A 13,279-nucleotide genomic window follows, 5' to 3' on the forward strand; every position below is an offset into this window, starting at 1 on the left:
TGCAGAACATTCAGCACAAAATGGTAGATACTCAATCGAATATACAGTAAAAAAAATAAAATAAAATAAAAAATCCCGCGATGTACAGGGGGGTCGATTTCAGAGATCTTCAAGAAAGTGTACAGGGTTTTTTTTTGGGACCCCCCTCCCCCCCCCTTACTCCTGTCTTCATGTACAATGTACTGCATAAAAAAACGAAACCGATCACTTTCGCTAAGGATGAAGGGAGAGAAACGTAGAGAGAGAGAGAAGTCGTCTCTAAAGGATGTTATACTCGTACTGTGTATATGTGTAATGTGTACAGTAGTATTTCTAACAAACGGGGCTTTCGTCACCCAACAATAGCATCACCTGGCAAAAGGGCATATGTCACCTGGTTTTCCGCAACTGTTTCAAATCCCTCGGCTTTTTTTTTTTTACTATTCCTTACCAATCCGACCATCTTTTTTCTTGGTCTTCCCTCTCTTGTACTTTTTACCGATACCGCTAGTGATTGGTTATATGTGCACAGAAGTACCTCAGTATAAGAGGAGGAGGAGGTTTTAGATACATACATGCGTACAGAAGGATATACGATTCCAGGTGCCTCTTTGGTGTACCCGTTTGTCAGCAGTATGTCTGTCCTAGGAAAAACAGTGGGTTCTTTGATGCCGAAGTGATTCGAACCCTGGTTCTTTTCATGAATGGGTCCTTTTTTTTTTTTGCTTGTACTGTACTGTATCGAAATCTCCTGCTTTTTTACCTTTTCTCTTTGCATTTCTGTTTTTTTTTGTTTTTTTTTCTATTTTTCTGATTTTTTTTTTTAAAAGGAGAAAGAGAAATTTTAACTTTGAAACCTATTTCGCGCGAAATTATTCTTGCGGGTTTTGTTGTACAGGGCCCAGTGTGGTCAAGACGCATAACTCTTGCAGACCCGGGTATTCATTTTTTTTTTTTTTTGAAATTTTCGTTACGTTTTTAGCATTTTTGATACCAAAATATTGATATGTCAGTAAATTTATTTAAATTTTTTTTCAAATTTTCTTTTTTTTTTCCTGTGAAGAAATAATTCACTTCATTCAGTTTTTTTCAGCCAAAATAATATGGGGCTGGGGTTTCTAATTCTTTTCTCCCGTGACATAAAATCAACAACATGATCAACTTTGCGACCCATCGGCTATTTTTAATTTAAAACTTCTTGTTAAACATATAATTCTGATGAACAAAGTCTAGTTTTCGAACCTAGTCCAGCCCATTCCTTAGTTTTTAACAGGGTGGTGAACTGTGCCTTAGCTCAGGGAAATGAATCAAACCAGGAAGTGGGGGGGGGGGAGAACCCAGGTTATCGAAAGCCTTCGATAAACGTCAAACTGTTTCTGTAATAAATTCTGAGAATTTTCATTTATTCTGGAATTATATATTTTTCTCTCTTTAAGTTTCACTTATTCTGAAATTATTTCTTTATCTTTAATTTCCATTACATTTTCAATTATCTTTCATTCAATGTAGAATTTTTCATCAATTCTTGAATTATTTTTCATTAAATATACAATAATTTTTCATCAATTCTTGAATTATTTTTCATCAGTTCTGGGATCATTTCTCATCAGTTCTGGAATCATTTCTTATCAAGTCTGGAACCATTACCTTTTTCAATCCTTTCAACCAATTTTCAATCCCGTTCAATTAACTTTAGAATTATTTTTCATCAATTTTAGAATTATTTTTCATCAAGTTTTTAGAATAATTTTTCATTAATTTTAGTAATATTTTTCATCGATTTTGGAATCATTTCCCATTAATTAGAAAACTTTTTCATTCATCCCAGATTGTAAGCGGGTTCATACGACCAAATTTAAGTCGCGACCCATAGGTTAAGAACCCCTGATGTTAGGTATATTCGCATACAATTTTTTCCAAATTTTATTGTGAAATTTCATGTAATAAGTCACACTTTTACAGGAGGCACTTCTTCCTGGATGCCATCTTGAAAACACCCTGAAAGTTCAACTTCAAGTGCTCCCGTGTGATAAAAGCACCTAAAGTTCATATTCACCGTATTTCTAACTCTAAACCTACACAACCCTTCAAGTCAGGGCTTGACTCCCAGAGACTAAAATAAAAAATTCTACTGTAAAGAAAAGCAACGCACCCCACACATTTGTGGCACCAGGGTCCAAAAGAGTTATAGTGTGCAGGGGCGTCGGAAGCGTTTGGAACTTGTGGGTGCTCTTGTTGATGTTTACGTAGAAATTTCGATGTGTCCGAATCAATTCAGTGGGTGCTCAGACCATGCCATGGGCACCCCTGGCTCCGAGGCCACTGATAATGTGATATTTTCGAAGGTCTGGGTCGTGGTCCTCCTTCAGCGTTAGCTTAACTTACGATATGATGTACAGTAGAATGATTTGAGAGATCTTTCTCTCTGGAATTCTATATTGTTGATTAACAATGTCGTGATGAAAGAATGTTCGCGTGGAAAAATTATTTTAAGTGATTTCACAATAAATTACAATCAAATACCAATGATGAATAATAGATTTAAATGTTGGTAAAATTACTTGAAAAATTATAATAAATATTTGAAGAATTATACATCTTAAATACAGGGTGGTTATAAACAAACTGATACTACTTCGACGTATTCTGATGGACATATGTTACGACGCCTATTCTGATAGAGGTATTGTATTTTTATGAAACTTGGTATGTAGGATATATGGAAAAGAAAGATTTAGTAAAAAAAATAGTTCAATTTTTTACAACCAGGTGAAAAAATGACGTTTTTTTATAGCAGTTATCTTTTTCTTTGTCCAAATAACGCATATGCCAATTTGCCAATTCTTTTTATCAAAATACCTCCATCAGAATGGGCAGTACATATGTCTGAGTAGTATCTGTATGTAACCGCACCTTGTATATATTATCATCACGTTGCGATTGTGCTATTTACGATTATTTAAATTAATTTTTATTCAATTTTTAATATTGTATAGGATTATTCAAATTACTATCTAGTAATGCGTGTGAGCATTCATTATGTCAGAATATTATTTTACAATTAATCAGATGAAATGCAGCTTTTGTGTGTGTGAGTGTGCGCGCGTGCGTGCGCGCAAACTGTATCCCATAAGTCCGTATAAACTTTGAAAATTCGTTGAAATCAACGAATTATTAATTACATAGGTCTGTGCGATGTAAAAGCTATCTTTGAAAATAATTAGCGTTTCCTTTTATAGTTTTTGGATGATAATTATACTGGGAAAATAACCAAAACATTCCCACACGCCTGGTTTTTGAGATAAAGTCAAAAATCATTTTTGACAATACTTTTTCACAACACTAACACTATAAGCAAGATACGAAATGACGTTGAAACTGTTCGCTAATAAACAAATATAGTAAATCATTTCCATGGGATGTTCCAGTGAATTTATGGTGATTTTTGGGCGCTGATTCCGAATCTGGGATAGGTTTTGTCCTATGGGCTCCACTTTTTGACATAAAGTGAAAATTAAATTTCAATTATGATGCCATAAGCAGCATACGAATCACATTGAAACAGTGCGCTATAAATAAATGCATTTCATTTCATTTTCTACCGTGCACCGCCCAGGCTCTATTGACAATTGTCAGTTTTAGCCATTGCCCCGGATGAGGGGCTGGTTGGTGTCAGTTGCTTTATTATGCGTATATTAATGTATTTTGTTGGATGAGTAGGTTTTGATTGGATTTGAGTAGCCGTATGAGTGACGATATAAGTGGATGAGTAGCCGTATGAGTGACCATATAAGTGGATGAGTAGCCGTATGAGTGACCATATAAGTGGATGAGTGACCATTTTCATGATCAAGTAAGTGACCATTTTCATGATCAAGTCAGTGACCATTTTCATGATCAAGTCAGTGACCATTTTCATGATCAAGTCAGTGACCATTTTCATGATCAAGTCAGTGACCATTTTCATGATCAAGTCAGTGACCATTTTCATGATCAAGTTAGTGACCATTTGCATGATCAAGGCTGTGATCATTTCAAGTCTGTGACCAAATCAGAGACCGTATGAGTTACTAAGGGAGTGACCAAACCAGTGACCGCATGAGTGACCAAGTTGGTGACCATATGAGTGACCACACCAACTTCGTTTCTCATACGGTCATTCACCCGTCCAATTAGTCACTCATATGGGTATTCATTCATTTACGGTCAGTCACCCACCAATTTTGTCAGTCTGAGGTCATTCACTCATACAGTCGCTTACCCACTCAGTCTTACCGTCATTCATACACTGACTTGGTCAGAGCAGGCGAATTGTCAAAAACTGTGTGTCAGGGGCGAAATGTCAGAAGCGAAATTTCCGTTAACCGCTCATCAAAATAATAAGCTCGAAATAATCCTACTCTAAGCTGTCAATACGAAAAACGAAACTATATGGTGCTGCCATCTCTTGGTCGCTTCATTAAATGTTTGTTTCAGTTTTTTTGAACGTTTCTTTCAAGCTATCTTTTTTTTTTCAACTTCGATCATTCATTCCCCAGATGGATGATAAATTGCTAATTTTCATTTGCAGACTCTCCTACGAATATGGGACTGCTTCCTGCTGGAGGGGCCGAAGGTGTTATTCCGATTCTCGCTAGCGATTCTCGAACTACAGCAAGAAGCCATCTTGGCCAAGAAAGACACTGTCTCCATCATGCGGCAACTCAAGGCAGCAGCGAAACTGTGTTTCGATGTCGAAGGATTAGTTTCGGTAAGTTCCGGTCGAACATTGTGCATGTATCCAACATGAAGAATATTACAATTTTAATAGATGCTTATAGCACTATAGCGACAAAAGCGGTCATTTTGACCGCAAAGCTATTTTGACATTCAATTACATCCAAACGGCTTATCTCAATGTATTGCTTGACCGCTATAGAGATGCACTCCACTGATATGTGACTGTATCTAAGCTTGAATATATGATCTGGATATTTCTGAGCACTCTATTTATCTAAAAGCTTTCTCCTACTTTTTTTCTAGTTCAAAGTCTTTGATAACATCTTTAAAACTAATGCTATTTACCACATTTGTGTCTATACTTAATAGAGATGAGCCATCATATATTTTTACATACTTTAATCGAGGAAATATGAACCGTTTTTAATCAAAAAGGGGTTTTTTTCCCCCACATTATTTGCTTCTTAACTCAACGCATCTTAAATTTTCCTTTCAGTGTTTTGATTCTACTGTAGCTTTGAAATTACAATGTTACGATTACTTGCGCAGTGTCGAGCCGTTTGATAAATGAAATGTTAATATGTTCGACGACATACGACGCACTCTTGGGAAATGTACTAGTTCTAAGTCCGATATGAGCCAAGCCGTAAGGACGGTGTGTGTACTTCATCTGCCGATTCCGGTGCCGATGACAAACAGAAGGCCAACAACGGCGTGCCCAGGAATCAGGGCAGGGAAAGATCATCCTTCTCTTATGCCGGTGGTGACCACCACCCCATGAACTCTTGGATGAAAAACCGTTATTTGCCATTCAAGGGTGGTATGGCCGCCAAAGTAGCTGCTGCTGCACGATAAAACGCTCGCCTACCGGATAGCGTCATGCGTTGGCCTGGGGGGACCCGAAAGGGGGATAGGCAAGGTAATGCCGACGCCCTGTCACGGTAGCCGTAAGAAACCGAGTTACGCTCTTGAAGCATCATCATCATTTAAAAATGATGGATGTGCTTTTCGATGATGGGACGTGTAAGGTTCAGGAGAAAAGAGGTTGAAAAAAGGCCGAGGAGAAACGGGAACGATTTGAGACTTCGGAAAAGATGGAGAGGGTGAAAGTTTGTACCGAAGAGACAGGACGGTTCCGTTGGAGGTGTTGGATAATAAATTAAATAAAGTGTTGTTTTCTTCTTTTGGGAGTCTAGAATCCAGTTATTCCGTCCTGGAATCGTAGTGGAGGTACAGCCGAGGACCTACCACCGATAAGAAGTCGGGGGAAAGTTTACTGGGAGGCTTGAGAATTTTTCTGTCGTAAAAATTGTCATCTGAATCATTCTCTCATATATTCCGGAAGACGTTTTTTCTATGTGTAAATTCTAAATTTTGATAATTTTTACTACTGAGCTTCCGAAGAAAAAGTAAGACGTTTCTCTCTGATTTTTTTCCCCAATCTAATTATTCACCTAGTACAGAATCAACATTAGAGATATTTTGTTTCATGAACAGGAGCCGGATTTTGTATCCTTCGAACTACGCCGCCGCAAAAGGTGCCAACTGAAAGGGATGATTTTTTTATTACCTAAACATCATTCGCTTACACTTAAAAAATGTCCAGAACCGACCCTGTTCATGAATAGAGAGTTCATGCATGAAAACATTCAAGAGTACAAATTTCCGAAATTTAGGATGTAGGGCTACGTTGCTTACAGCCCCGGTAGTTCATTGCCTACTATTAAATAAATTATATCTGAGGTTTAGGCTGATTGCAGCTAGTGTTGTTAATATTCGACACAACCTATTCCAGAGCGTCTTTTTGAATTTCGAATTTTAATATTCAAATATTGAGATTGCAATCTTGGACTTTGTTTGTGGCAACAAACTCTTGGTTTTAAACAAGTATCAACATTGAAGAGCTCATATACAATGAATCCCACTAATAGCGCTTTCCAAAAACTCATGAAAAACGTTGTTGGCGGGAAAACGTTTTAAACGGGAAATTTCAATGTGTTAGTAAAAGTTAGGAGATCGCGAAAATAAGTCGTACTAAGCGAGAAAATTTTCTAAATGGGACCGTGTTAAGCGGAAGAAGCTGTAGTAATTTTAAATTAATCTAAATTTTCAAATGTAAGTTCTAACGTGTTTCAGAATGAATTTTTTTCTTAATTTTTGTGAATTCCACATCCCCTTCCCCACATCTTGGAGCAGGGCCCCTAGGCTGAGATCTTTAGCGGGCCTCAAGCGTGACTTTTCACAGGCTCTTCTGTAATGAATTTATTGCGTGCAAAAAAAAAGGTTATTGTCCGGGATCCCAGGGCTGGAGCCCTGTCAGCAGTGCGCCACGACACGGCTCGTGGGGCCTCAAGAGAGAAGGAGCCTCACAAATATGAGATACAGTTAAAATTTTCGAGGAGCATACATGTAAGTTTGCCTGGTAGGGCCTCAAAAAACTCACTTGGCCCGGGGGCCCATGGTGCTCTTAAGACGACCCTGGCACCCGAACAAAGTGATATATCCGAGCCCCTTCCCTTCTGGCTGGAAATGCTCACCTAATAATTTGTATGAAAAATGCTCCGAAAAACATTTCACCGAATCTTATTATTCTGAGCCGCTCCCCCGGGTGGACCCTGGCCCATAAAAGTGCTGGGGCAACCAGTCCTGCCTTGAGCAAATAGGGGGAGAGGCTTTACAAGAAAAATATGCACTTATTTTGCGTGATAATAAATCCTTTCAAGAGGCCCTAAGAAAGTCTGGCCCGGTGCCCCGAGAAGGCACGCTGCCTCCCTGGTTGGACCCCCATAGGCTCCTTCCCACAAGCAAGGTCGCAACAGGGTCTATGCTTGGTCAGCCGGCCAAGATCACATTTTGGCGCCCTTTGTAACGTTTGGTGCCCTCTCTGGTCCGGTGCCAGGGGCATTGGACCCGCTTGCCCAACCTCACTAGTTGCGGCCCTTCGCACAAGAGTAGGCAGGACTGCAACGACTGCAACTAGATGCTTAGTCAGCCGGGGCAAGAACGCATTTTGGTGCCCACCCCCGCTGATCCGACGTCCGTGTCACAAGACACGCAGCTCCCGAGGGCCGCAATAGAGGAGAGCAAACACGGGACGATAATTATAATTTTTTCAGTATTTTCCCACATTATAAACTTACTACGGGGGGGGGGCATGAAAAGTTTGGCCTGGAGGCGTACCAGAGATCCCAGCCTAGGAGCCATGCTGTAGGATATGGGATCCATGGTTTTATAAATTCATTACAGAGTAATGAATATCCGGTAAAAAAATCTGACACAGCGGCCCGGCATCTGGAGGGGGGGGGGGAGGTTTGATGCCCCAATATGCGGGGAATGATCACCCCTCCCAAGAGCCGGATAATATGGGAGAAATTTGTCTGTCTCGTGGAAATACTGATGATCCAATGCACCTATACAGGAAGTCGCTTCTCCGACACATCGCCCTGGATCCGTCTGCCTTCACTCCATATCACTCCATCCAGCTGAAGATACCTGCCTTCGTTCCATTCACAGCTGAAGATCTCTGCATCGACTTTATTCGCAGCTAAAGATGCCTGTAGCTCCGGTCCATTCGAAGCTGAATATTTCTGCTTCCACTCATTTCGGAGCTAAATATTTCTGCCTCCACTCATTTCGGAGCTGAATATTTCTACCTTCACTCATTTCGGAGCTGAATATTTCTGCCTTCATCCATTTCGCAGTTTAAGAGATGTCTGTCTCAGCTTCTTTCCCAGCTAAATATTTCTGCCTCTGCTCCATTCGCAGCTGAAGATATTCGCTTCTACTCCATTCGCAGCAGCTGAAGATGTCTGCCTTTGCTTAGGGGTGGAGGCGATAGGTAAGAACCGAATAATATTGGAAAATTTTCATGTCCCGTAAAATACGGGACGATCCAACGAACTTACACAATTTGCATCTCCGGACTCATCGACCTGGATCCGCACAGGTCGTACGGCCAAAGAGCCGTCCCTAGTTAAGAACACCGATTATGGTTTCTTTTCTGAATTAAAATTAATTTAATACTTTAAGACATATTCATTTTTAAAAATATTGTTGGTGCTTTCAAAATCAGAAGTGCCTTATGTGGTGATGATGAAGCTCAGGTATAAAAAACCAAATTCTTCATTCAGCTTTGCTCCTTATAAACAAAGCTTATAAACTGACCTGAAAGATCAAACTTCCAGTTCAGTAATTTTTTCAAGATCCAAGGAGACATCCAAAACAAAAGACCTCCACACAAGCTTAATATCGTAAAAAGTGAATTTTCCTCCACTCTATAGTAATGTGCTGCCATCTAATCTCAGTTTCAAAAGTGACCAATGTGGTGATGATGAAGTTCAAAGTAAAAAAACTATATTCTTTATTCCGTTCAGTTCCTTATAAACAAAGCTCATAAACTGAACTGGGAATTCAAACTGAAAGTTCGGTTATTTTATTTGAGCATAAGGAGACATTTAATGAGCAGACGACAGACAAGAAGTCGCTTTGTTCGGTTCCTTACAAGCTAAGCTCACAAATAGAACTGGAAGTTTAAACTGCCAGTTCGGTAATTTTTTCAGGGCACAAGGAGACGTCCAAAACAAGTAACCTTGAGAGAAGCAGACGACAGAGATTCTGAGGCTGGCATCAATAGGCTGGCCATATTTCCTCGAGGGAAATACGGGACATTGCCAATTACCCCCACAAATGTCGCTAAAACTGAGCAAAGTTGCCAAATATTGCTGAAATTATTGGGAAAAAAACTTGGCGGGAAATGAAGCATCACTATATATATATATAATATAATATACATATATATAAATATATAATATATATATATAATATGTATATATATATATATATAAATTGCGATTTGATCACGAATTACAAGAGCGGTCGAAAATGGCTTATGCAGACATCAATTCTGAGAGAACAGATGTACTATTATGCAGTGACGTCTTAACGCATGGGGGCCCGCCCGGGCACGGCCGAGGGGCCTCACAAAAACGAAAACCGGTTGAAATTTTCGGAAATTAGCAACGCACGGCCTCTAAAAAATCACTTGGCCCGGGAGCCAATGATGCCCTTAAGACGGCCCTGCTATTATGTTGTTTGAATTTTGCGCAGCATCCATTTTGTAAAAATAATACTTTTGAAAAATCTCGCCGTTCAGTTCATTTTGCGTTCCCATGGATTTTTGAGTTTTTACTGCATTGCACTCGCATACAACGACGCACAAAGAAAAGAATCTTCATTTTTCTCACGATTCTGCCGATGGACAGAATTCCAGCCCTGGGGGAGCCGAAACGATTCTTATCTTCTTTTTTTTTTTTTTAGTTTCATCACAAAAAATTAACTGTAGGGGGGGGGCCGGGGAGCCCCTCACCAAATATCCCAGCGAAGGAACTCTGCCGCTGTGGTTGTCGAGTTGTCATAGTGACTGACTCACATCGTGAACACCCGGGTTCAAACCCCTCCACAGTGGTGGTAGGCTGAAGTTGGTTTTTGTGGTTCCCAACGTCGAGGCGCGAATGCTATCTTATCTCCCCGTTAAAAAGTCTCCCACAACAGAGAGCAACGGGCCTACAACAGTATAAAAATTTCAATCATTACACTTCATACATAGTTCGAAAAATAGATGGCAGATGGCAGCACTATAACAAGCATTACACAGAAAAAAACTGCACTGTCAGGTTTACGACACGGACGCGCTCGTTCCAACATATACCAATTCGTTAGAAATTACGCAGAGGAACATGGACGAGGTTCATGTGCGGTATAGCAGTAGTGGCGTAGGGGCCCTGCCGGATGGTGTTGGGGGAGCCATTATTTTATGGTCATGGTTTCGACTGAGCAAAAAAAAAAAATAATTCAACTGTTAGTGAGAAGAGAAAACCTAGGTCCTGAGTAGGCTACCATGCACGCTTAAAACTGAAATTGCGGGCAAAGGTTTTTTTTTACTGAAATTATGAAATTTCATCACTCTACTGGGGTCATTTAAGTATTACGTCAGTATTGATGCAAGGGGGGGGGGTTTCCGATTTGCTGACTTTTGATGACAAGGGGGAGAGGGCACCTGAACAAACATTCCCCCTATCGATAAGTCCCCTACAGAGCCACTTTAGAAATCTCTACATGTCTCACGGATCCTTCAAGTGCTCTGGAAATGTGCCACTTATCACTCAAGTGATCCGTAATTATGCCACGGATCACTTAAGTAATCTAGGAATGTTCCGCGGGTAACTTGAGTGATGTAGAACCACGCCGCTTAAGTGCTCTAAAATTGTGTCACGTGTCACTCAAGGGATCTCTAAATGTGCCACGGATCGCTTAAGTGTTCAATTAACTGTGTCGCGGGTTCCTTAAGTGATCTTTGAATGTGAAAGTGATCTTTGAGGTCTACTCCAGTGATCTGAAAATGTGTCACGGATCACTTAAATGCTCTGGAATTGTGCCATGGGTCATTTAGGTGATTCGTAAATGTGCCGCTCAGTTAATTTTTGCAAAATTAGGTTTGCAAGCAACATCAGATAACCTTCAGGGCCACATTTGGTCCGTGGGTCAAGCAAGGGTTTACCATATATGGCTTAAATAATGCGTAGCAATAAATTTCTTAAAGAGAAAATTTGAGTTCTTACCCTTCAAATAGCATCGAAATTAACAGAAATTGATTATAATAACGCATAAAAAGGTATTTTCTTTCGAAAATTTTTTTTGTCTGTGAGGGAGGCGCACGAGTCCCCTATGCCCCCTCCCCCTCCCTCGTACGTTTCTGATCTCTCCAGTATGCGTTAGGAGGAAGGGGGGCAGTGATGACGAAATTTTGCTGACGGGAGGGGTGGTGTCAAAAATGGCCAAAAAATTTGCTGGCGTAATACTCGAACGGCCCCACTAACGAATGTGGAAGATGTTTTCGACAAAATAAATTTCTTCAGTGCACAATGCGATTGGCATCGAAAGGCATCATATGACAATCCATTTTGTTCGAAATTCCGAAAAATTGGTACATGGGCAAGGGCTTATTGCAAAACTAAGTTAAAAAAAACTGAATAGAAATGTTTCGGTGAAGAAAAACTACAGTCGAATCCTGTTATAACGAACTCCAAGAGACCGGAGAATTCACTTCGTTAAAATGAAATTTCGTTATAAAGGAATTCCAGGTTTTTGCATTGTTCCTATGCAAACGTATCTGGGTGACTAGAAAAGTGTTCGTTAAAACGGCATTTTCGCTATAATGGTATTCGTTAAAACGGGATTCGACTGTATAATTGTTGATTTTTTCCCATCGTTTTAGGTACTTCGAATTCCCGTCGTTCTAGTGTAAACGGCTGTCACGACTAATGAAGTCGATTTTTCAAAAATGTCTAAAAAAATATTTAATTCAATTGCAAATCAAATGCAAAAAAATTCCGTGCGAAAAATTCGTTTTCAAATACTCAAATGAATTTGAGTGTTGAGTTTGAGATTTTTTTTTTTTTTAAATATGCAAATTTCTGTATGAAATGAGCATTTTGGGGAACCAAAAGGTCTAATGAGGGTCATAGTATTTTTTTTTTTAATTTGTTTGAAATGAAATTTCATTTTTTGTTTTTTTTTTCAAAAATGGAATTTTCGGAAATTTGATTTTTTATGTTTTTTTTCTTGAAAAATGCAATTTTCAGAAATTTGATTTTTTATGATTTTTTTTTTTTTTTTGAAAAATGCAATTTTCAGAAATTTGATTTTTTATGATTTTTTTTTTGAAAAATGCAATTTTCAGAAATTTGATTTTTTTTATGGTTTTTTTTTTAAAAATGCAATTTTCGGAAATTGGATTTTTTATGATTTTTTTTTTTGAAAAATGCAATTTTCAGAAATTTGATTTTTTATGGGTTTTTTTTTTTTTTGAAAAATGCAATTTTCAGAAATTTTATTCAAATTTCTTACCTGAATTTTTTTTCTTTTCCTGGCCATAAATAGAAATAATTTTTTTTTTAAAAATGGGAAAAAAATAATTTCCCCCAAATTTTTCTTGTTGTCACACGGTACATGAGGGTTGCCAAAATTATAATTATTAATTATTAAGTAAATTATTAGTAAACTGAATGATTTAGTTATTGACCTATTGGTTAGTATTTTTTAAAAAAATGTTGAATTCAGATTTCTGAAAATTATAAAAAAAAAATTTCAAATTTTAAAAATTTATGAATTTCTTATGAATGGTCAGATATCTAAGTTTGAGGTTCATTTTCATAACACATGTTAAGTAAATATTTCTGCAAAATTCCACAGTTTTTGGAGCTGTAGTTTTTTCTAAATCTTACGGATGATCTCAAAAAGCTGCATTTTCAGAAAATCGCGTTCGAAGTGCTTATTCTTGTATATGTTACTGAAAATGTGATAAATCTGGTTATTATGCATAATTGCCAAGCAGTTTAGTAAGTTTGATGAATTTTCTCAAATTAATCACTTTTACCCGTGATCATGCATAGCACCCAAGCGTCATTGGTAAATTTAATGAGTATTAAAAAAATTATCACTTTTACCGACGATTACGCATGATACCCAAACGTCATGTCGTAAACACGATAAATCGTGCTATACATGATAGTTTCTACATTAT

General features: G+C 38.5%; 1 protein-coding gene across 1 annotated transcript in view; it reads left to right on the top strand.

The window, feature by feature from the left end:
* LOC149084070 (uncharacterized) overlaps positions 1 to 13,279 on the top strand; it is a 349,781-nt gene that overhangs the window by 313,938 nt on the left and 22,564 nt on the right. Inside the window, exon 17 of the mRNA XM_089234421.1 lies at positions 4,550 to 4,729. Coding sequence (XP_089090547.1) covers positions 4,550 to 4,729 — 180 coding nt within the window. The remainder of the gene's footprint in view (positions 1 to 4,549; positions 4,730 to 13,279) is intronic.

Source organism: Pholcus phalangioides, unplaced genomic scaffold (genome assembly GCF_987345545.1).
Source record: "Pholcus phalangioides strain wild (caught in Gottingen) unplaced genomic scaffold, Ppha-v1.0 ptg000008l_1, whole genome shotgun sequence".
Taxonomy (NCBI): domain Eukaryota; kingdom Metazoa; phylum Arthropoda; class Arachnida; order Araneae; family Pholcidae; genus Pholcus; species Pholcus phalangioides.